This window comes from Lepisosteus platostomus, chromosome 6 (assembly GCF_059453375.1).
Source record: "Lepisosteus platostomus isolate fLepPlt1 chromosome 6, fLepPlt1.hap1, whole genome shotgun sequence".
Classification (NCBI taxonomy): domain Eukaryota; kingdom Metazoa; phylum Chordata; class Actinopteri; order Semionotiformes; family Lepisosteidae; genus Lepisosteus; species Lepisosteus platostomus.
In genome coordinates this window covers 13718184-13741333 of record NC_142616.1, presented here as the reverse complement: position 1 = coordinate 13741333, position 23150 = coordinate 13718184, and the positions used below count along the sequence as shown (strand labels likewise).

The 23150-nt window shown below is 50.6% G+C and overlaps 2 protein-coding genes across 5 annotated transcripts; both read left to right on the top strand.

Annotated features, from left to right (window-relative positions):
- Window positions 1–198: 198 nt before the first annotated feature.
- irf9 (interferon regulatory factor 9) lies at window positions 199–15083 on the top strand. 4 transcript variants are annotated; one of them, XM_088637927.1, is made up of 9 exons: window positions 199–747; window positions 3683–3866; window positions 4851–5031; window positions 5177–5340; window positions 8437–8524; window positions 10550–10600; window positions 10780–11184; window positions 12034–12149; window positions 13219–15083. In XM_088637927.1, the coding sequence occupies exons 2-9, from the start codon at window positions 3687–3689 to the stop codon at window positions 13351–13353; spliced, it is 1320 nt and encodes a 439-aa protein (XP_088494053.1). In that variant the 5' UTR covers window positions 199–747; window positions 3683–3686; the 3' UTR covers window positions 13354–15083. The 4 variants fall into 4 exon arrangements, with proteins under 4 accessions (XP_088494053.1, XP_088494052.1, XP_088494051.1 ...); XM_088637926.1 differs by having other exon boundaries at window positions 201–747; window positions 10547–10600; XM_088637925.1 differs by having other exon boundaries at window positions 203–747; window positions 8434–8524.
- Window positions 15084–17258: 2175 nt separating this feature from the next.
- On the top strand, window positions 17259–22892 carry emc9 (ER membrane protein complex subunit 9). Its single transcript, XM_088637996.1, has 6 exons — window positions 17259–17478; window positions 18330–18526; window positions 19511–19587; window positions 20431–20500; window positions 21822–21916; window positions 22267–22892. Exons 2-6 carry the CDS (start codon window positions 18332–18334, stop codon window positions 22445–22447), a joined length of 618 nt encoding a protein of 205 aa, XP_088494122.1. The 5' UTR covers window positions 17259–17478; window positions 18330–18331; the 3' UTR covers window positions 22448–22892.
- Window positions 22893–23150: the final 258 nt, after the last annotated feature.

The window sequence follows — 23150 nt, the reverse complement described above, 5'->3', positions numbered from 1 at the left end:
AGCGATTCGATTTTTAAAAAAAGCAGACTATTGACAATGATCCAGCTTCGTCACGGCCTGACCCGATGCCCAGGGGTGCCTCCCGGAGCCGGGTGTCGGGTCTGCAGCCGGCTGACGGGGGCCAGCGCGCCCTCTGGCGGCCGCGGCCGCGGTACTGCAGGAAGAGGGAGGTCCGGACCGAGCGCTTGCCGGGGAGTCACGTGATTTCTGGGAAAAGGAGCAGCTCCGCTGTGCTGTATCTGAGAATCTGCCGGGGGGGGGATGAGCGGAGAAGGCAGAAGGCGAGAAGCGCACAGACAGGCGCATCAGCACGGGCTCAGCTACGGGACCAGTCCCGTCTACAGCACCGGACTCGCCGATCAGACCGCGGTTCTCCTCGACGGGTCAATACACCTCCTTCGTCCGTCTCGCAAAGACAACTTTCATCTCCCCCCGCGGAAGTTATTATCAGGACTTGATCGACGTCGCTCTCCTGCGAAGCCCTCTTGAATTGTACTTTACAGACATTAATTGCAAGATAGGCAAAGTTTGACATTATTTTTGTTCCCGAGGAGATCGGTTGACAGGTGTGACCTGGTGTGACCTGTCTTCTGCAGTCTTCAGTCGATAATTCGTCGTGTAGGTGCTGTTATGTAGTAGAGAGAAAGTTTTGACGACGGTGCGAACTTTATCACAGTGTTTGGACGGATACTGGAGCGTCGAAGAAAAAGTTCTTCATTGCGAACAGAGTCCATCGTTCCTTATCGGGTGAGAAGTGCTTTCTGCGTCTGTCTCCCTCACTACCTCCGATAACAGCTCTTGTCATTGTCTTCAGCACCGTTTATTCTTCTAAATGTTATTATTATTATTGCTTTTTATGCATACAGCCGGAGGGGGGCGGTAGTTCCCTCGGGCCCAGTGCAGTGTTAATGGACTGGAGTGTCCAGTCAGTCAGGGTGTCTGTATGAACCCCTCTCTCTCAGTGCAGTGTTAATGTACTGGAGTGTCCAGTCAGTCAGTGTGTCTGTATGAACCCCTCTCTCTCAGTGCAGTGTTAATGGACTGGAGTGTCCAGTCAGTCAGTGTGTCTGTATGAACCCCTCTCTCTCAGTGCAGTGTTAATGTACTGGAGTGTCCAGTCAGTGTGTCTGTATGAACCCCTCTCTCTCAGTGCAGTGTTAATGTACTGGAGTGTCCAGTCAGTGTGTCTGTATGAACCCCTCTCTCTCAGTGCAGTGTTAATGTACTGGAGTGTCCTGTCAGTGTGTCTGTATGAACCCCTCTCTCTCAGTGCAGTGTTAATGTACTGGAGTGTCCAGTCAGTGTGTCTGTATGAACCCCTCTCTCTCAGTGCAGTGTTAATGTACTGGAGTGTCCAGTCAGTCAGTGTGTCTGTATGAACCCCTCTCTCTCAGTGCAGTGTTAATGTACTGGAGTGTCCAGTCAGTGTGTCTGTATGAACCCCTCTCTCTCAGTGCAGTGTTAATGTACTGGAGTGTCCAGTCAGTCAGTGTGTCTGTATGAACCCCTCTCTCTCAGTGCAGTGTTAATGGACTGGAGTGTCCAGTCAGTCAGTGTGTCTGTATGAACCCCTCTCTCTCAGTGCAGTGTTAATGTACTGGAGTGTCCAGTCAGTGTGTCTGTATGAACCCCTCTCTCTCAGTGCAGTGTTAATGTACTGGAGTGTCCAGTCAGTGTGTCTGTATGAACCCCTCTCTCTCAGTGCAGTGTTAATGTACTGGAGTGTCCTGTCAGTGTGTCTGTATGAACCCCTCTCTCTCAGTGCAGTGTTAATGTACTGGAGTGTCCAGTCAGTGTGTCTGTATGAACCCCTCTCTCTCAGTGCAGTGTTAATGTACTGGAGTGTCCAGTCAGTCAGTGTGTCTGTATGAACCCCTCTCTCTCAGTGCAGTGTTAATGTACTGGAGTGTCCAGTCAGTGTGTCTGTATGAACCCCTCTCTCTCAGTGCAGTGTTAATGTACTGGAGTGTCCAGTCAGTCAGTGTGTCTGTATGAACCCCTCTCTCTCAGTGCAGTGTTAATGTACTGGAGTGTCCAGTCAGTGTGTCTGTATGAACCCCTCTCTCTCAGTGCAGTGTTAATGTACTGGAGTGTCCAGTCAGTCAGTGTGTCTGTATGAACCCCTCTCTCTCAGTGCAGTGTTAATGTACTGGAGTGTCCAGTCAGTCAGTGTGTCTGTATGAACCCCTCTCTTTCAGTGCAGTGTTAATGTACTGGAGTGTCCAGTCAGTGTGTCTGTATGAACCCCTCTCTCTCAGTGCAGTGTTAATGTACTGGAGTGTCCAGTCAGTGTGTCTGTATGAACCCCTCTCTCTCAGTGCAGTGTTAATGTACTGGAGTGTCCAGTCAGTCAGTGTGTCTGTATGAACCCCTCTCTCTCAGTGCAGTGTTAATGTACTGGAGTGTCCAGTCAGTGTGTCTGTATGAACCCCTCTCTCTCAGTGCAGTGTTAATGTACTGGAGTGTCCTGTCAGTGTGTCTGTATGAACCCCTCTCTCTCAGTGCAGTGTTAATGTACTGGAGTGTCCAGTCAGTGTGTCTGTATGAACCCCTCTCTCTCAGTGCAGTGTTAATGTACTGGAGTGTCCAGTCAGTCAGTGTGTCTGTATGAACCCCTCTCTCTCAGTGCAGTGTTAATGTACTGGAGTGTCCAGTCAGTGTGTCTGTATGAACCCCTCTCTCTCAGTGCAGTGTTAATGTACTGGAGTGTCCAGTCAGTCAGTGTGTCTGTATGAACCCCTCTCTCTCAGTGCAGTGTTAATGTACTGGAGTGTCCAGTCAGTCAGTGTGTCTGTATGAACCCCTCTCTTTCAGTGCAGTGTTAATGTACTGGAGTGTCCAGTCAGTGTGTCTGTATGAACCCCTCTCTCTCAGTGCAGTGTTAATGTACTGGAGTGTCCAGTCAGTGTGTCTGTATGAACCCCTCTCTCTCAGTGCAGTGTTAATGTACTGGAGTGTCCAGTCAGTCAGTGTGTCTGTATGAACCCCTCTCTCTCAGTGCAGTGTTAATGTACTGGAGTGTCCAGTCAGTGTGTCTGTATGAACCCCTCTCTCTCAGTGCAGTGTTAATGTACTGGAGTGTCCTGTCAGTGTGTCTGTATGAACCCCTCTCTCTCAGTGCAGTGTTAATGTACTGGAGTGTCCAGTCAGTGTGTCTGTATGAACCCCTCTCTCTCAGTGCAGTGTTAATGTACTGGAGTGTCCAGTCAGTCAGTGTGTCTGTATGAACCCCTCTCTCTCAGTGCAGTGTTAATGTACTGGAGTGTCCAGTCAGTGTGTCTGTATGAACCCCTCTCTCTCAGTGCAGTGTTAATGTACTGGAGTGTCCAGTCAGTCAGTGTGTCTGTATGAACCCCTCTCTCTCAGTGCAGTGTTAATGTACTGGAGTGTCCAGTCAGTCAGTGTGTCTGTATGAACCCTTCTCTCTCAGTGCAGTGTTAATGTACTGGAGTGTCCAGTCAGTCAGTGTGTCTGTATGAACCCCTCTCTCTCAGTGCAGTGTTAATGTACTGGAGTGTCCAGTCAGTGTGTCTGTATGAACCCCTCTCTCTCAGTGCAGTGTTAATGTACTGGAGTGTCCAGTCAGTCAGTGTGTCTGTATGAACCCCTCTCTCTCAGTGCAGTGTTAATGTACTGGAGTGTCCAGTCAGTGTGTGTGTACTGACCCCTCTCTCTCTCTCAGTGGGATGGCGACAGGTCGTGTTCGTTCCACTCGCCGGCTGCGCTCCTGGCTGGTGGAGCAGGTGAGCAGTGGCCGCTATCCCGGCCTGGTCTGGGATGACCCGGAGAAAACCATGTTCCGCATCCCCTGGAAACACGCCGGGAAGCAGGACTTCCGCTCCGACGAGGACGCTGCCATCTTCAAGGTGAGACGGGGCGAGGGAGGAGGTCCTGGGATCGGGGCGTGGGGGAGCCAGGGTGCGCCCCAAACAGGAGCAACCGTCAGTGAGAATGACTGTAGTTACAGCCTCGAGAGAAACAGCGCCCCCCCTCTGTGTGCAGGCTGACTGGGGAACTGCAGCAGCCGCAGGAGCTGTACTCAGGGGGGTAGAGGAGTTTCTCATCGTGTGGACATGTACTTTGGAGTTCTTATTCGCGCTCTTCTCTCGGGACACAGTACAGCAGCACACCATGTAAACCGCACAATGCTGTGGAGCAATATGTTTTGGGGACGGGGGAGGGCGGTGGCTCTGTGGCTCAGGATCTGCGCCGGTGTGCTGGGAGGTTGCCGGTTCGAATCCCGCGGCCGGCAGAGCAATCCTCCTCCGTTGGGCCCCTGAGCGAGGCCCTTCACCCCAGCTGCTCCAGGGGTGCTGTATAAATGGCCGACCCTGCGCTCTGACCCCCAGCTTCTCTCCCTGTCTGTGTGTCTCATGGAGAGCAAGCTGGGGTCTGGGAAAAGACACATTCCTGATGCAAGAGACTGTATAGGGCCAATAAAAAGGGGTCTGATCTTATGTTGTGGGATATGTATGTCGTCACAACCAGGTCAGTGCGATTCAGGTTTTCGTGCCACCCAGCCACTTGTCCCAGACTCCCTGCGCCAGTTCGTGTCTTTAGTCCTTCCTCCTCTCCCTCCCTCCCTCCCTCCCTTCGGGCCAAATCTGCCCCCAGCCTTGACCCACCGTGGCCTCCTTAGCCCCTCCTCTCCCTGAACTGGCTCCACCTCTCTGCTCTCCTGCCCCCCGAGAGCTGGCGTGTGGGGAGTGTCCTAGCGGGTGGGGCGACACGCTGGCGGTGGAGGGGATCCCTCCCACCTGTACGGCACGGTGGGAGGAGCGACGAGGGAGACGCTACAGAAGTGTGACTGTGTTTATCACTCTTCCTTCCCTGTGGCCCGACCCCCTCAGGCGTGGGCGGAGTTCAAGGGGAAGCTGAGGGCGGGGCAGAAGGACGACCCCGCCTGCTGGAAGACCCGCCTCCGCTGCGCCCTCAACAAGAGCCCGGAGTTCAGCGAGGTCAGAGACCGCTCGCAGCTGGACATCTCCGAGCCCTACAAGGTGTACCGCCTCGTGCCCCTGTCCGAGCAAGGTACCGCCCGCCCGCCGGCCCGCCGGCCCGCTCGCCCGCTCGCCCGCGCGCCCCCGTGGCGCCGGGTCAGCTCGCTTGTTGCCCCGCGCGCGATCACCACATCTCGGCCTCTCTCCCCCCCCCCCCACCCCGTCTCGTGCTGCAGCGCCTCCGGCTCGAGGGAGGAAGATGAAGACGGGAGCGAGGGCCGGGAAGAGGAAGAGGGTGAAGAGCGAGTCCGAGTCTGAGTCGGAGGAGGAGGAGGAGGAAGAGGAGGAGAAGAAACGGATGAGGACAGAGAATGTCATCGCCATGGAGCCCACCACCGTGGTGAGACAATGAGCCGTTTCTGTTCACAATAGCGCCCCCCCAGGCAGAGCAGGGGAACTGCGGCTGGTGTTATCAGTGATTATAATTGTATAGAGAGACACAACAGCGCCCCCTCTGTGTGTACAGGCAGAGCAGGGGAACTGCGGCTGGTGTTATCAGTGATTATAATTGTATAGAGAGACACAACAGAGCCCCCTCTGTGTGTACAGGCAGAACAGGGGAACTGCGGCTGGTGTTATCAGTGACTATAATTGTATAGAGAGACACAACAGCGCCCCCTCTGTGTGTACAGGCAGAACAGGGGAACTGCGGCTGGTGTTATCAGTGACTATAATTGTATAGAGAGACACAACAGCGCCCCCTCTGTGTGTACAGGCAGAACAGGGGAACTGCGGCTGGTGTTATCAGTGACTATAATTGTATAGAGAGACACAACAGCGCCCCCTCTGTGTGTACAGGCAGAGCAGGGGAACTGCGGCTGGTGTTATCAGTGATTATAATTGTATAGAGAGACACAACAGCGCCCCCTCTGTGTGTACAGGCAGAGCAGGGGAACTGCGGCTGGTGTTATCAGTGACTATAATTGTATAGAGAGACACAACAGCGCCCCCTCTGTGTGTACAGGCAGAACAGGGGAACTGCGGCTGGTGTTATCAGTGACTATAATTGTATAGAGAGACACAACAGCGCCCCCTCTGTGTGTACAGGCAGAACAGGGGAACTGCGGCTGGTGTTATCAGTGACTATAATTGTATAGAGAGACACAACAGCGCCCCCTCTGTGTGTACAGGCAGAGCAGGAGAACTGCGGCTGGTGTTATCAGTGATTATAATTGTATAGAGAGACACAACAGCGCCCCCTCTGTGTGTACAGGCAGAGCAGGGGAACTGCGGCTGGTGTTATCAGTGACTATAATTGTATAGAGAGACACAACAGCGCCCCCTCTGTGTGTACAGGCAGAACAGGGGAACTGCGGCTGGTGTTATCAGTGACTATAATTGTATAGAGAGACACAACAGCGCCCCCTCTGTGTGTACAGGCAGAACAGGGGAACTGCGGCTGGTGTTATCAGTGACTATAATTGTATAGAGAGACACAACAGCGCCCCCTCTGTGTGTACAGGCAGAGCAGGGGAACTGCGGCTGGTGTTATCAGTGACTATAATTGTATAGAGAGACACAACAGCGCCCCCTCTGTGTGTACAGGCAGAGCAGGGGAACTGCGGCTGGTGTTATCAGTGATTATAATTGTATAGAGAGACACAACAGCGCCCCCTCTGTGTGTACAGGCAGAGCAGGAGAACTGCGGCTGGTGTTATCAGTGACTATAATTGTATAGAGAGACACAACAGCGCCCCCTCTGTGTGTACAGGCAGAGCAGGGGAACTGCGGCTGGTGTTATCAGTGACTATAATTGTATAGAGAGACACAACAGCGCCCCCTCTGTGTGTACAGGCAGAACAGGGGAACTGCGGCTGGTGTTATCAGTGACTATAATTGTATAGAGAGACACAACAGCGCCCCCTCTGTGTGTACAGGCAGAACAGGGGAACTGCGGCTGGTGTTATCAGTGACTATAATTGTATAGAGAGACACAACAGCGCCCCCTCTGTGTGTACAGGCAGAGCAGGGGAACTGCGGCTGGTGTTATCAGTGACTATAATTGTATAGAGAGACACAACAGCGCCCCCTCTGTGTGTACAGGCAGAGCAGGGGGAACTGCGGCTGGTGTTATCAGTGATTATAATTGTATAGAGAGACACAACAGCGCCCCCTCTGTGTGTACAGGCAGAGCAGGGGAACTGCGGCTGGTGTTATCAGTGATTATAATTGTATAGAGAGACACAACAGCGCCCCCTCTGTGTGTACAGGCAGAGCAGGGGAACTGCGGCTGGTGTTATCAGTGACTATAATTGTATTGAGAGACACAACAGCGCCCCCTCTGTGTGTACAGGCAGAGCAGGAGAACTGCGGCTGGTGTTATCAGTGACTATAATTGTATAGAGAGACACAACAGCGCCCCCTCTGTGTGTACAGGCAGAGCAGGGGAACTGCGGCTGGTGTTATCAGTGACTATAATTGTATAGAGAGACACAACAGCGCCCCCTCTGTGTGTACAGGCAGAGCAGGGGAACTGCGGCTGGTGTTATCAGTGACTATAATTGTATAGAGAGACACAACAGCGCCCCCTCTGTGTGTACAGGCAGAGCAGGGGAACTGCGGCTGGTGTTATCAGTGATTATAATTGTATAGAGAGACACAACAGCGCCCCCTCTGTGTGTACAGGCAGAGCAGGGGAACTGCGGCTGGTGTTATCAGTGATTATAATTGTATAGACAGACACAACAGCGCCCCCTCTGTGTGTACAGGCAGAGCAGGGGAACTGCGGCTGGTGTTATCAGTGACTATAATTGTATTGAGAGACACAACAGCGCCCCCTCTGTGTGTACAGGCAGAGCAGGGGAACTGCGGCTGGTGTTATCAGTGATTATAATTGTATAGAGAGACACAACAGCGCCCCCTCTGTGTGTGCAGGCAGAGCAGGGGAACTGCGGCTGGTGTTATCAGTGACTATAATTGTATTGAGAGACACAACAGCGCCCCCTCTGTGTGTACAGGCAGAGCAGGGGAACTGCGGCTGGTGTTATCAGTGACTATAATTGTATTGAGAGACACAACAGCGCCCCCTCTGTGTGTACAGGCAGAGCAGGGGAACTGCGGCTGGTGTTATCAGTGACTATAATTGTATTGAGAGACACAACAGCGCCCCCTCTGTGTGTACAGGCAGAGCAGGGGAACTGCGGCTGGTGTTATCAGTGATTATAATTGTATAGAGAGACACAACAGCGCCCCCTCTGTGTGTACAGGCAGAGCAGGGGAACTGCGGCTGGTGTTATCAGTGATTATAATTGTATAGAGAGACACAACAGCGCCCCCTCTGTGTGTGCAGGCACAGTGGGGGAACTGCAGCCCAGACTCCAATTAATATAGAAACTGCAAGAAACAGCGACCCCTGACTTGGCTCAGGCCTAGCCATGACAAGAAAAAGAATGAGTTTGGCCTTGACAATAATTCTGTCTCTGTCTGTGTGCAGCAGGTGGAGACAGTCAGTGATGTCACTGCGCAGCTGGAGAGCATGGTCCACTCACCCGCCATTCTGAAACCGGTGGAGAGCCTGGATCCAGGTGAGTGTCAGTGTGTGTGTCTCAGTGTGTCTGTGGGTGTGTGTGGGGCTCATCTTATTGTCAGGACAGTGAGGGGTTCAGGGTTTGGGGTTCATCCTGTTGTCAGGACAGTGAGGGGTTCAGGGTTTGGGGTTCATCCTATTGTCAGGACAGTGAGGGGTTCAGGGTTTGGGGTTCATCCTATTGTCAGGAGAGTGAGGGGTTCAGGGTTTGGGGTTCATCTTATTGTCAGGAGAGTGAGGGGTTCAGGGTTTGGGGTTCATCCTATTGTCAGGACAGTGAGGGGTTCAGGGTTTGGGGTTCATCCTATTGTCAGGAGAGTGAGGGGTTCAGGGTTTGGGGTTCATCTTATTGTCAGGAGAGTGAGGGGTTCAGGGTTTGGGGTTCATCTTATTGTCAGGACAGTGAGGGGTTCAGGGTTTGGGGCTCATCTTATTGTCAGGACAGTGAGGGGTTCAGGGTTTGGGGTTCATCTTATTGTCAGGACAGTGAGGGGTTCAGGGTGGGGGTTCATCTTATTGTCAGGACAGTGAGGGGTTCAGGGTTTGGGGTTCATCCTATTGTCAGGACAGTGAGGGGTTCAGGGTTTGGGGTTCATCTTATTGTCAGGACAGTGAGGGGTTCAGGGTTTGGGGTTCATCTTATTGTCAGGACAGTGAGGGGTTCAGGGTTTGGGGTTCATCTTATTGTCAGGACAGTGAGGGGTTCAGGGTTTGGGGTTCATCTTATTGTCAGGACAGTGAGGGGTTCAGGGTGGGGGTTGATCTTATTGTCAGGACAGTGAGGGGTTCAGGGTTGGGGCTCATCTTATTGTCAGGACAGTGAGGGGTTCAGGGTTTTGGGCTCATCTTATTGTCAGGACAGTGAGGGGTTCAGGGTTTGGGGTTCATCCTGTTGTCAGGACAGTGAGGGGTTCAGGGTTGGGGCTCATCTTATTGTCAGGACAGTGAGGGGTTCAGGGTTTGGGGTTCATCCTGTTGTCAGGACAGTGAGGGGTTCAGGGTTTGGGGTTCATCCTATTGTCAGGAGAGTGAGGGGTTCAGGGTTTGGGGTTCATCTTATTGTCAGGAGAGTGAGGGGTTCAGGGTTTGGGGTTCATCCTGTTGTCAGGACAGTGAGGGGTTCAGGGTTTGGGGTTCATCCTATTGTCAGGAGAGTGAGGGGTTCAGGGTGGGGGTTCATCTTATTGTCAGGACAGTGAGGGGTTCAGGGTTTGGGGTTCATCCTGTTGTCAGGACAGTGAGGGGTTCAGGGTTTGGGGTTCATCCTATTGTCAGGACAGTGAGGGGTTCAGGGTTTGGGGTTCATCCTATTGTCAGGAGAGTGAGGGGTTCAGGGTTTGGGGTTCATCTTATTGTCAGGAGAGTGAGGGGTTCAGGGTTTGGGGTTCATCTTATTGTCAGGACAGTGAGGGGTTCAGGGTTTGGGGCTCATCTTATTGTCAGGACAGTGAGGGGTTCAGGGTTTGGGGTTCATCTTATTGTCAGGACAGTGAGGGGTTCAGGGTTTGGGGTTCATCCTGTTGTCAGGACAGTGAGGGGTTCAGGGTTTGGGGCTCATCTTATTGTCAGGACAGTGAGGGGTTCAGGGTTTGGGGTTCATCTTATTGTCAGGACAGTGAGGGGTTCAGGGTTTGGGGCTCATCTTATTGTCAGGACAGTGAGGGGTTTGGTGATATAACTGAGCGCTCACCTGGCGGGCGTGGGTTCCCAGGACGAAGATTACGAACCCCTGCTGCGGGTTTATTGGACGAAACCCCAGTGCCTCCAGCAGAGTGAGCGGTTACCCTCACGGTACCCGGCGGCCGTAACCTTCTAACATGGCTGCTAACGAGCTGATGACCTGATTGTGAGCAGCTCCAGCACAGAGCTGCTGACGGTTCCCCACCTGTCCTTATCGCCCCTGTCTGTCTGTCTGTCAGTCTGGGGGCTGGGCTAATAGACTGACAGGTCTGTTCGCCGATGGACGAGCTTGTCTGTGCACACGAGGGAATCCTGGTTAACTGTGCTCTGTCTCCTGCAGCAGTCAACGAGATCGAGGTGAACTTCAGGATTGAGACCTCCCCGCACATCACAGGTAATGAGTACGGGGATGACAGAGGAGCAGCGGCGCTGCAGCTGTTGTGTGTGGATGGAGTGTATTAATTTTTGTCCATTTATGTCTCTCTCCCTCTCCCTCTCTCTCCCTCCCTCTCCCTGTACCTCTCTCCCTCTCTTTCCCTGTATCCCCACTCCCTCTCTCTCCCTGTCCCTCAGCTCTTCCCTCTCTCCTGGTCTCTGTGCTGTATGGAGGTGAGGAGGTCCTGAGGAGGGAGGTCCAGAGTCGCGACGTGAGGATCGCCTACTCCCCCTCCCACTGCCCCTCTTCCCCTCCCAGCTCGCTGGCGCCCTTCGCCGTCTCGGACACGGAGCGCATCTCTCTCCCAGAGCCCAGTGCGGTAGAAGACCCGTCGCGCCGCAGCGCGCTGATGGCCCTGCTGCCCTACCTGGAGAGGGGCATCATGCTGGCTTCCACCAATGGGGGCATCCACGTGCAGAGGTTCTGCCAGGGGCGGGTCTTCTGGACAGGCCCCACCCTCCACATGGAGAACCACGCCCCCCGGAAACTGGAGAGGACGCCAAACCCAGTGACGCTGTTCGACAGACAGGCCTTCCGGCAGGGTGAGTCACTGCTTCTGTTGCTACACATTATATATAATACAAGAAACCAATGATGGTGATGAAGTGATAAACATAATGATGAGGGTGATGATAGTGGTGATAATGATGGTGGTGCTGATGGCTGATGATAATGACGGTGATGACAGTGAGGATAATGTTGGTGAAGGTGATGATAATGATGGTGATGACAGTGATGATAATGATGGTGATGGTGATGACAGTGATGATAACGATGGTGACGGTAATGATAGTGATGATTGATGGTGATGACAGTGATGATAGTGATGGTTGATGGCAGTGACAGTGATGATGTTGACGGTGATGATGGTGACAGTGATGATAATGAAGGTGATGACAGTAGTGATAATGATGGTGATGGAAGTGATGATAACGATGGTGACGGTAATGATAGTGATGATTGATGGTGATGATAGTGATGGTTGATGGCAGTGACGGTGATGATGGTAACGATGATGATGATGTTGACGGTGATGATGATGACGGTGATGACAGTGATGATAATAATGGTGACGACGATGATGATGATATTGACGGTAGTGATGGTGATGACAGTGATGATAATGATGTTGATGGTGATGGCAGTGATGATAACAATGGTGATGGTGATGACAGTAGTGATGATGTTGATGGTGATGATAGTATTGGTGACGGTGATGTTGATGACAGTGATGATAATGATGGTGATGACGGTAATAATAATGTTGATTTGACATGATGATGAGAGTGACGATGGTGATAATAAACATAATGGTGGTAATAAAGATGATTGTGCTGATGATGATGGCAATGATGACGGAGATGATGATGATGATGCTCTATATGTTTCAGAGCTGGAGCTGTTCCGCTCAGAGGGAGGAAGCCCTCCTCAGTACAAGGTGACACTGTGCTTTGGGGAAGAGCTTACAGACTCTGACAACTGTGCTGACAAGCTCATCACTGTGCAGGTACCTGTCTGTGGGTAGTGGACCCTCTCAGTCTTTCTGATTCACCCCTCTCTCTCGGTGCAGTGTTAATGTACTGGAGTGTCCAGTCTGTCAGTGTGTCTGTATTTACCCTCTCTCTTAGTGCAGTGTTAATGTACTGTAGTGTCCAGTCAGTCAGTGTGTCTGTATTCACCCCTCTCTCTCAGTGCAGTGTTAATGTACTGGAGTGTCCAGTCAGTGTGTCTGTATGAACCCCTCTCTCTCAGTGCAGTGTTAATGTACTGGAGTGTCCAGTCAGTCGGTGTGTCTGTATGAACCCCTCTCTCTCAGTGCAGTGTTAATGTACTGGAGTGTCCAGTCTGTCAGTGTGTCTGTATTAACCCTCTCTCTCAGTGCAGTGTTAATGTACTGGAGTGTCCAGTCAGTGTGTCTGTATGAACCCCTCTCTCTCAGTGCAGTGTTAATGTACTGGAGTGTCCAGTCAGTCGGTGTGTCTGTATGAACCCCTCTCTCTCAGTGCAGTGTTAATGTACTGGAGTGTCCAGTCTGTCAGTGTGTCTGTATTAACCCTCTCTCTCAGTGCAGTGTTAATGTACTGGAGTGTCCAGTCAGTGTGTCTGTATGAACCCCTCTCTCTCAGTGCAGTGTTAATGTACTGTAGTGTCCAGTCAGTCAGTGTGTCTGTATGAACCCCTCTCTCTCAGTGCAATGTTAATGTACTGGAGTGTCCAGTCAGTGTGTCTGTATGAACCCCTCTCTCTCAGTGCAGTGTTAATGTACTGGAGTGTCCAGTCAGTCAGTGTGTCTGTATGAACCCCTCTCTCTCAGTGCAGTGTTAATGTCCTGGAGTGTCCAGTCAGTCAGTGTGTCTGTATGAACCCCTCTCTCTCAGTGCAGTGTTAATGTACTGGAGTGTCCAGTCAGTGTGTCTGTAGTGACCCCTCTCTCTCAGTGCAGTGTTAATGTACTGGAGTGTCCAGTCAGTCAGTGTGTCTGTATGAACCCCTCTCTCTCAGTGCAGTGTTAATGTACTGTAGTGCCTAGTCAGTCAGTGTGTCTGTATTAACTCCTCCTTGCTTTCTCTTGTCAGGTGTATCAGCCATGGGCTCAGCAGCAGGTATTAGAGGTGTCTTCTGTTCGTGATTCAATAACCCTCCTGCAGGACCTGGCCAGCCAATCACCATTCGGCGAGGTGACCCTTAGCCTCATTGAAATGGAGGACTGAGGAAGGAGATTCCAGCACACAAAACCTTCACATCCAATGTTTGATGATGTTTCATTCCAGTCTGTTGACATTTGGCTCCAAATGGCTACAGAGGGAATTGTTAGGATTCTTTTTCTGCTCTAGCCTGGGTCACTGGGACAAGAAACACACACACACAGCCCTGAGCTCTGCTGTGAGCCAGTGAAACACACACACACACACAGCCCTGAGCTCTGCTGTGACCCAGTGAAACACACACACACAGCCCTGAGCTCTGCTGTGACCCAGTGAAACACACACATACACAGCCCTGAGCTCTGCTGTGACCCAGTGAAACACACACACACACGGCCCTGAGCTCTGCTGTGACCCAGTGAAACACACACACGCACAGCCCTGAGCTCTGCTGTGAGCCAGTGAAACACACACACACACACAGCCCTGAGCTCTGCTGTGACCCAGTGAAACACACACACGCACAGCCCTGAGCTCTGCTGTGAGCCAGTGAAACACACACACACACAGCCCCGAGCTCTTCTGTGACCCAGCAGTGAAACACACACACAGACACACAGAATACTCTATATTTCATAAGGCACATTGACAAACTCATTATTAATTGAAAGGATTTGTTTATTAATGACTTCGTAAGAGCCACTTTCCCATTACTAAGTGCAAATCGTCCTTTAAGGTCAAATTACACTTTAATAATTACTTGCACTTTTTAATAACGTAAAAGTCTTGGAATTAAACTATTGTTACTACAACTGCCCTACAATGCAACAGCGACTGAAGAGCAGTGTGGACTTGTGTACCTAGGACATAGAGCATTCGTGGTAGTTAAGGTTCCGCAAACAAATGTTTAATATTTAATTTTAGTCCCTTCTCTTCCTCTTCAGATTTAGTTTTATTTATTTTACACAAAGATTGTTCTTGTTTGCCTGTGTATCTGATCAGCTCCACTGATATGTGAACGGGAATGTTTTCCTCTCCTACTGTGTCACCGCACGGAGCTGCGGACTGAGCCCTTTAAACACTTTGTGCTCGTACTGTGTGTGCGCCTGACGGTTTTGCTGGGAGGCGTGGTCTTGTCATCAAAACAGACACTAATCTTATTTCATCAATAGGTTATCGCAATCATTTTGCTACAGTCTAAAGCAGCATCTAAATGTCTGAAGCAAGATATAGCTCTTGAGGAACAGCCAAGAATGCTCCAGGCCAAACCAGCATACCAGTGAGAGAGCAAGGCTTCACCGCCAGACCCGTTTAATCGAACAAAGACGAATTAGACCTGTTGTGTCGATAGCCGAGGTTTCACTGCGAAGGTATCCATTCCAGATGCACTTGACCAGGAGCCCCAGCCCGAACAAAGATGTTGTGCGAAATGGTCGGGCGATCAATCCCATTATTCCAATTTCTTTCCCATTATTTAGTTTTACCAGCCTTGGCAGCCGGACAATACCAGACACAAGTAAGGAGCAGGCATAAGCACTGGATTGTATGGGCCTGGCATGATTCTGGCCTTCTATGCCTTATGTGGGGACTGACACATATGCTCGTGGCGGAAGCGGTTACTTGCGCCACAAAGCACAGAGGCCTTGCGTGACAGCTGGTGTTTAGCGAGGGCTGTGCATTTGTAAATATTTGCCTTCTTTATCGATATGTACTCTTCATTACTGTTTGTTCTCTCGATATCTGTGTATCACTCATCATTGCCTAGGCAATAAATATGATTTATTATACCTGAACAAGTGTTGCTTTCTGTGTGTCTATACAACGTAAATGTGCAGTGTACACATACACTCTGTAAATCTGTGCATACTATCATTTAGTGCTTCAATCATAGCCTTGCATTCTGCAGTTGGGCGGGCTAATGTACATTCCCATGATGTCACCTAATTCTCTAGCCAGGGAGTAGGAGCTTTCCTGCCGGAGAATTGGACCACATCACTGTGAGTCAGGGTACAGTCCAGGTCTGCCTAGCAACAGCCTGGATTTGAAGACATTCATGGGGTGGGCTGTCCATAAGGCAGTTGTCATTAATCCTTGGCCCCCCCAATGTTAATTCAGGTAACTGGGTTGGGAGAGTCTGGAAGAAGCCGCCCAGCCCTGCTGCTGAAGCTGACACCTTGGCTTCTCTCAAGCAACAGCTGGGAGGGATCCTCCGGTCAGCACACCTTTACACAAAGAGTGGCGGGAGGGTGGAACAGGCAGTCCAGGAGCCCCGGGGTGCGTTAACCTTTCATGGTCCGTCGGGACGTGAAAGTCCTGGCAGTAGGAAAGATGTCCGAGCCCGGAATCTGGCTTGGGGGTGGGGGGGGGACTGTAGGGCCAAGATGAACGCCAGGCAGAGCTCTTCTTCCGAAGAGCCAGCTGGGCATGACGCACCCCTAAAATAAGAGATCTAATAACCGAGATGGATGCCTCCTCTACAAAGTTTGGTCTTGCGGGAATGAAAATATAAACTTTAAAATATAAAAGTTTCACCACATAAAACGATTTTTCCCCCCACAGATTTATCACATTAAGGGGCTTATCGTAGCCTCAGTAACCAAGCTGCGGTTGCAAATGTAGAAAAACTCTTTACACGTTAACTTGGCTGTTTTTCGAGGAAAGGTTAAAAACCACTCTTGTCTCGATGATTCCTGATCGACGTTGACAGTTATTTTTTAACATAAGTTTTTATTTAAACATCAGAAATACAAAAAAAAAAAGAGGCAGAATATTGAAATGGATACAAGGAGGAATTCACAATTGTAAAAACACAAAATGATACTTTTTACACATTTCCATTGCATGTCTCGCCTTTTGATTCTTTAAATTTCTAATAGAATTTATATTAAAAATGAATTCAACTTTAAAAGTGTGAATAGAGGGAGCAGTATTATATATTAGAGCAGTATTAGACCATTTACTTTTGTGGATGAAGTAAATAGCCCAAATAATTAAGATTAACAATAAAAACATACCCTATATCCAAACCAGATCTAACGAACTATAAAAAAACATCACAATCTTTCAATTTAAAAGATACCTTTAAATAGTTCAGGTGGGGAGCTGCGTCGGCTCGCGTAGGCTGCAAAGGAACAAGTAAAGGTTTGTTCCTTCTGAAAAGAGAAGAGAAAACACACCTGAAGGAGGCTCCACGGCCGAAACGTTGTGTTCTCTTTCTTCCCATGGAATAAACCTATTACTTGTCCCTTTACCTTTAAATGTTTAACAATAACATTTTGCAAATCTATCCAAACCAGTTTTGTATATATACAGTTAAAAAAATGTAACAGAGCTTCCTTCTCATTACAAAATACACATGAGTCATCGCGTTCGTGTTGAAATCTAGAAAGTGGTCAATTGAACAGGATACAATCTATGACCGATCTTAAATTAAATTTCTTTAACTTTATTTGTAAGATTGTATCTCTCAGCAATTGTCCAAACTAATTTCCAATTTATACTCCTCAACACAGTATTCCGAAAGGAGACACAAGAAGGTATAAAACATGAATCGCACACGTGCCTAAAAACGTTAACACTGTTCACACAACTAGTGGAATACAGGTCCTTGCCAAAGCAGCCGACAACTAACACGTTAACCACTAATACCTCTTTCTCCTCCTCCGGCGGCGGCGCAGGAAGAGCTTGTAAACTTCCGGTTCCGGTTCCTGACATTACAAGACTTTACCCTTAAGAGGCAGGACCAGAAAAGCCCTTTAAATCGAGGAGGAGGAGGGACGGCCGCGGAGCTTTTCATCCAATCATCGCCTCGGAACGCGTTTCAGCGAATGAGGGCCGCTGCTGAAGGAGACGACCCGCCTTCAATGATGAATTCTATCCAATCGGTGACCGAAGCTCATCTGAGTGATGTAAGAAAAGGCCAGTAAAAAGAGGAGAACAAAACCCATTGAATGCTTTTTCAGCCAATGCTACCGCAGTTGAGTAACGCTGTTGTCAGGCAGAAAATAAGCTTTTCGGGACGTCGTTTTTACCAGTTCGAGACCACAGAACGGCTTGAAATCAGCGATAATTGTTTCGAAAATTTAGAAATGACGTTACCAGCTGCATAATGAATTAAAAGATTGTGTTATTTTATACCTGGAAACGCATGACGGATATTTTATTTAGCAGATACTACCGAACATCAACACAGTAAGAATTATATCTGAATTCTGTTATGATATGTTGTAGTTTTTGTTGAAGTATATTGTAGTTGTTTCTTAACTCTCTTCAGTCCAGTCAGTCAGTGTGTCTGTATGAACCCCTCTCTCTCAGTGCAGTGTTAATGTACTGGAGTGTCCAGTCAGTCAGTGTGTCTGTATGAACCCCTCTCTCTCAGTGCAGTGTTAATGTACTGGAGTGTCCAGTCAGTCAGTGTGTCTGTATGAACCCCTCTCTCTCAGTGCAGTGTTCATGTACTGGAGTGTCCAGTCAGTCAGTGTGTCTGTATGAACCCCTCTCTCTCAGTGCAGTGTTAATGTACTGGAGTGTCCAGTCAGTCAGTGTGTCTGTATGAACCCCTCTCTCTCAGTGCAGTGTTAATGTACTGGAGTGTCCAGTCAGTGTGTCTGTATGAACCCCTCTCTCTCAGTGCAGTGTTAATGTACTGGAGTGTCCAGTCAGTCAGTGTGTCTGTATGACCCCCTCTCTCTCAGTGCAGTGTTAATGTACTGGAGTGTCCAGTCAGTCAGTGTGTCTGTATGAACCCCTCTCTCTCAGTGCAGTGTTAATGTACTGGAGTGTCCAGTCAGTGTGTCTGTATGAACCCCTCTCTCTCAGTGCAGTGTTAATGTACTGGAGTGTCCAGTCAGTCAGTGTGTCTGTATGAACCCCTCTCTCTCAGTGCAGTGTTAATGTACTGGAGTGTCCAGTCAGTCAGTGTGTCTGTATTAAGCCCTCTCTCTCAGTGCAGTGTTAATGTACTGGAGTGTCCAGTCAGTCAGTGTGTCTGTATTAAGCCCTCTCTCTCAGTGCAGTGTTCATGGACTCTGTCTCTCTCTCAGCGATGGTGGAGGTGGAGCTCTCCTGTCTCTCCTATGTGAAGATGTTCCTTCATGCCTGTCGTTACCCTCACTGTGCAGTGAATGGGCTCCTGCTCTCCTCCAGTCCTGCTGAGGGCGCCATGTGTGTGTCAGACTGCATTCCCTTGCTGCACTCTGGCCTGTCTCTCTCGGCCATGACGGAGGTCGCTCTGAATCAGGTAATGAACTTGCTAGGCTTAGTTCTCGAAGTGCGAGTTTCCCTGTCTCCATCGTGGAGAATCACCGTGACCTGTGTTTTGTACTCTGAGCTCTTACAACACCTGGTTTATTAATCGGATCAGTTCATTCTTTCCAGCTGTGTTCAGACCCTGGTTTCAGTAGCTGGGGGTGTGTAGTTACTGAGCGCTGTATCAGAGCTGTGTTCAGACCCTGGTTTCAGTAGCTGGGGGTGTGTAGTTACTGAGCGCTGTATCAGAGCTGTGTTCAGACCCTGGTTTCAGTAGCTGGGGGTGTGTAGTTACTGAGCGCTGTATCAGAGCTGTGTTCAGACCCTGGTTTCAGTAGCTGGGGGTGTGTAGTTACTGAGCGCTGTATCAGAGCTGTGTTCAGACCCTGGTTTCAGTAGCTGGGGGTGTGTAGTTACTGAGCGCTGTATCAGAGCTGTGTTCAGACCCTGGTTTCAGTAGCTGTGAGTGCTCAGTAACTACACACTGCAGCGGAGCTGTGCTCAGTCAGTCTGTTCTTGCAGTGTTCAGTTCTAACTTCCCTGTGCGTAACCACTCAGCAGGACAGTTAGCTCTGCAGACACAGGTGGGGGAGACTCTACCTCACTCTCCCTCAGTCCTGACTGCGTCTGCTTCGAGACCCTGTGCTTACTGAGGGGGTACACCTGACAGAGCGGATCTTGAGACAGCCCTCAGTCCAGGCTCAACACTCACCCTGAACGTACACCATGAAGACCTCAACACGGGTGAAGTATAGATCAGGCAGTCAATTTAAAAAATCCCAATCAGTCTTCTCTCTCGGGGTGTTGAGTGAATTGGTAATAATGTCTATGTTACCGAATGTACACACCCAGATCACCACAGACAGAAGATTGAGTGTACTGTGAGCTTGATTACTCCTGATGTTTCATCAGAGTTTTACCATTATTGAGGTTATTAATATTAAAACATATTTTTTTTGTTTCAATTGTAATTAAGGTTGATGTTTGGTGTGCCCAGAATCAGCAGAGAATCGTGGGATACTACCAGGCCAACGCAAGTGTATCTGACAACAGGTAATGAAGAAATATAGTAAACACAATTGCACATTGTCTCACTGTGTCCAGTCAGTGTGTCTGTATGAACCCCTCTCTCTCAGTGCAGTGTTAATGTACTGGAGTGTCCAGTCAGTCAGTGTGTCTGTATGAACCCCTCTCTCTCAGTGCAGTGTTAATGTACTGGAGTGTCCAGTCAGTCAGTGTGTCTGTATGAACCCCTCTCTCCCAGTGCAGTGTTAATGTACTGGAGTGTCCAGTCAGTCAGTGTGTCTGTATTAACCCCTCTCTCTCAGTGCAGTGTTAATGTACTGGAGTGTCCAGTCAGTCAGTGTGTCTGTATGAACCCCTCTCTCTCAGTGCAGTGTTAATGTACTGGAGTGTCCAGTCAGTGTGTCTGTATGAACCCTTCTCTCTCAGTGCAGTGTTAATGTACTGGAGTGTCCAGTCAGTCAGTGTGTCTGTATGAACCCCTCTCTCTCAGTGCAGTGTTAATGTACTGGAGTGTCCAGTCAGTCAGTGTGTCTGTATGAACCCCTCTCTCTCAGTGCAGTGTTAATGTACTGGAGTGTCCAGTCAGTCAGTGTGTCTGTATGAACCCCTCTCTCTCAGTGCAGTGTTAATGTACTGGAGTGTCCAGTCAGTCAGTGTGTCTGTATGAACCCCTCTCTCTCAGTGCAGTGTTAATGTACTGGAGTGTTCTGTCAGTCAGTGTGTCTGTATGAACCCCTCTCTCTCAGTGCAGTGTTAATGTACTGGAGTGTCCAGTCAGTGTGTCTGTATGAACCCCTCTCTCTCAGTGCAGTGTTAATGTACTGGAGTGTCCAGTCAGTGTGTCAGTATTAACCCCTCTCTCTCTCTCAGTCCTACCCCTTGTGCTGTGAAGATTGCTGATAAGATTGCGGAACAGTGTAGCAGTGCTGTCCTTGTGATGGTGAGAGACTCTTGTATACCTTCACTGTGTCCAGTGTTGCAGTTCACTGCCCAGAACCACTGTGTACAGACTGGAGTCCTGTGTCTGTAGTTAATACGTACAGTCAAAAGAAACCAAGTATCACCCCGATATCAAGTACCGGCGGTTTGTAGGTATTTGCCGTTGTTTTTAATAAATTCCTCAGAGTTTACTGAGGTCATTGACTATAGTAAGAAGAAGAGAAGGTTTTCTGAGCCAGACTTTCCAGAGCCAGTTTCATTCTGTATTTGAGACTCTGTGGGCACCTCTTGCACTCTGAGACGGAGAGCTAGCCCGTCCTGTCTCATTCGGCCTTTGTTGTGTGATTTGCTGATCCCTTTGGTAGATTGTAGCCAATTGATCTGAGTGTCTCGGAGTGAAACCAGAGCATCGGCTTCAGTAGCGTGGCCGAGAAGCTCATTAAACACTCTTATCACCCTTCGTGTAAAGTAGCATCTCCTGTTCTTGGTTTTAAATAATAATAAACTTTATTTTATATAGGGCCTTTAAAGGTGGCTTCTCAAAGCGCTTTACAGAATGACAACAACAACAATAAATAAAAAGAATACACAAGATAAAACACAATTACAATATATAGAGGAGACCGTGGAAGGTGGTACTAAGAAAAGCAGAGGGGTGAAGAATGGAACCAGTTCAGTAAAGGCTCTTCTGAAGAAGAGGGTTTTGAGTCTGGATTTGAAGGAGTTTAGCGAAGGTGAAATGAACGTACACACAGACAGGGCCAGCTGTATCACCCTGCAGCTCACACTGTCAGCCCACTGGAGCTCAGCAGGTGTGAGCCTGGTCAGTACCTGGATGGGAGACTCCTGGGACAAACTAAGGCTGCTGCTGGAAGAGGTGTTAGTGGGGCCAGCAGGGGGCGCTCACCCTGCAGTCTGTGTGGGTCCTAATGCCCCAGTATAGTGACACTTTACTGTCAAAAGGCACTGTCCTTCAAATCAGCCGTAAAACCAAGGACCAAGGGGAACCAAATTTCCCCCTGGCCTTTACCAGTCATGGCCTCCTGATAACCCCCCTCTCTGAACTGGCTTCATCACTCTGCTCTCCTCCCCACTGAGAGCTGGTGTGTGAGCAGACTGGAGCATCATCCAGGTGGGGCTGCACACTGGTGGTAGAGGAGGGGATCCCCAAAACCTGTAAAGCTCTTTGAGTAGAGTGTCCAGAAAGTGCTATAGAAGAGTGGGGCATAACACCAATCTCATTGTGCAGCCGGGGACACTTCTGAGGGGAGGGGGTGGGGTGCGCGGCTCGCTCACGGGCTGTGGCGCTGTGTGCTTGGCAGGTGGAGAACTCGAAGGTGTCGGCGGAGTACGGCGCGCCCCCCATCGTGGTCTACGAGAAGAGAGACGCGCGCTGGACGCTGAAGGACAAGCACCAGTGAGTGAGCTCTCTCTCTCCGCCCGCCTGGTCACCCCCGCTGATGATGGGCTGGAGTGTGTGCTGCCCTCGTCCGTGAGGGAGCGCCCCCTGGTGGTCGCGGGTGTGTGCAAAGGGCTGTGGGATCTGTCCGGATGGACGGTGCTGCGGTTTAATCAATGAATCGGTGTTTCCTGTCAAGACCGTTAAGAGAGGCTGTTCGTTACCGGTTCGGTGGCTGAGGCTCGTTAAAAATCTGAGCTGGAAGTGGAAGGAGGAAACGCTGGGGCCCTGGGGGCCCCTGGCCCTGGGATTCTCTCCTCCAGCTGTCTGGCCAGTCCCTGAATCCGGTGTGTGTGTTTGTGTCCCAGGATCATGCTGCGGCACTGGGAGCAGACGCGCGCCGTCGCCGAGGAGCTGCGGGCGGACAGGGCCCAGGCGCTGCTGGTGGACTTCGACAGCCACCTGGACGACCTGCGCCGCGACTGGACCAACCCGGAGCTCAACGCCAGGATCGCCGAGCTCCGCGCGCCGGCCGGCGCCGGCCTCTGAGCGGGGGCGGGAGTCCGGGGGGCGATCAAGCGGCATGCTGGGGCGCAGAAGCAGCGGGTTCCCTCCTCTTCCCCCCCCAGAGAGGCCAGTGGGTTCTCTCTGCAGGGCGGGGCAGGGGTCAGAGTTCACGGCCCGAGTTCTGCGCTCTGCACGCCCCTCGCGAGCTGGGCTTTTCCCACGGTGGCAGGGGGGGGCTACAGCCTGCTGTTCGGCCTCCTCCGCCAGTCAACGCCCCCAAACAGAGAGAGACTGGGTGGGAGGGTCTCCTCCGGGCTGTGGGCGAGCAGGGGGAGAATCTGTGTCTGGGGCTGGGGCAGAGTTCTCTTGTGCCAGGAGGGAGGAGGTCAGGGCACAGTGGGGGAGGTGTTGGGAAAGTGGGGTGTGGGCTGTAGAGATGCTTTGTGAATGTCCTGTTTCAAGACGATAATAAAGCAAAGCGATTCAACACCTGGGCTGAGCTGCTGGAGGACCAGCGGAGTGTGGAGGAGAGGATTAATCGGACCAGCCCGCGTCACGTCATCCGGTTCTCCGAGTCTTACAGTCGCTTCCCACGGTGCCGGAAGAGGGGGTTTAAATCCTGTTCCTGTCTCCCTGAGCACGCGCGCTGCCCCAGACACCCCCCTGCAGGCTGGGGGCGCGAGGGTGCAGGGACCCCAACTCAGCGGTCAGTGCGCCAGCCCCAGAGCGAGAGAGCTCCTGCGGA

Excerpts from the sequence above, each read along its gene's own strand:
- irf9 (XM_088637923.1), top strand. The coding sequence starts at position 3,687 with ATGGCGACAGGTCGTGTTCGTTCCACTCGCCGGCTGCGCTCCTGGCTG. Across the intron at positions 3,867-4,850 it reads AGGACGCTGCCATCTTCAAG|GCGTGGGCGGAGTTCAAGGG; the intron begins GTGAGACGGGGC and ends CGACCCCCTCAG. Across the intron at positions 5,341-8,433 it reads CCATGGAGCCCACCACCGTG|CAGGTGGAGACAGTCAGTGA; the intron begins GTGAGACAATGA and ends GTCTGTGTGCAG.
- emc9 (XM_088637996.1), top strand. The coding sequence starts at position 18,332 with ATGGTGGAGGTGGAGCTCTCCTGTCTCTCCTATGTGAAGATGTTCCTT. Across the intron at positions 18,527-19,510 it reads CGGAGGTCGCTCTGAATCAG|GTTGATGTTTGGTGTGCCCA; the intron begins GTAATGAACTTG and ends ATTGTAATTAAG. Across the intron at positions 20,501-21,821 it reads GCAGTGCTGTCCTTGTGATG|GTGGAGAACTCGAAGGTGTC; the intron begins GTGAGAGACTCT and ends TGTGCTTGGCAG.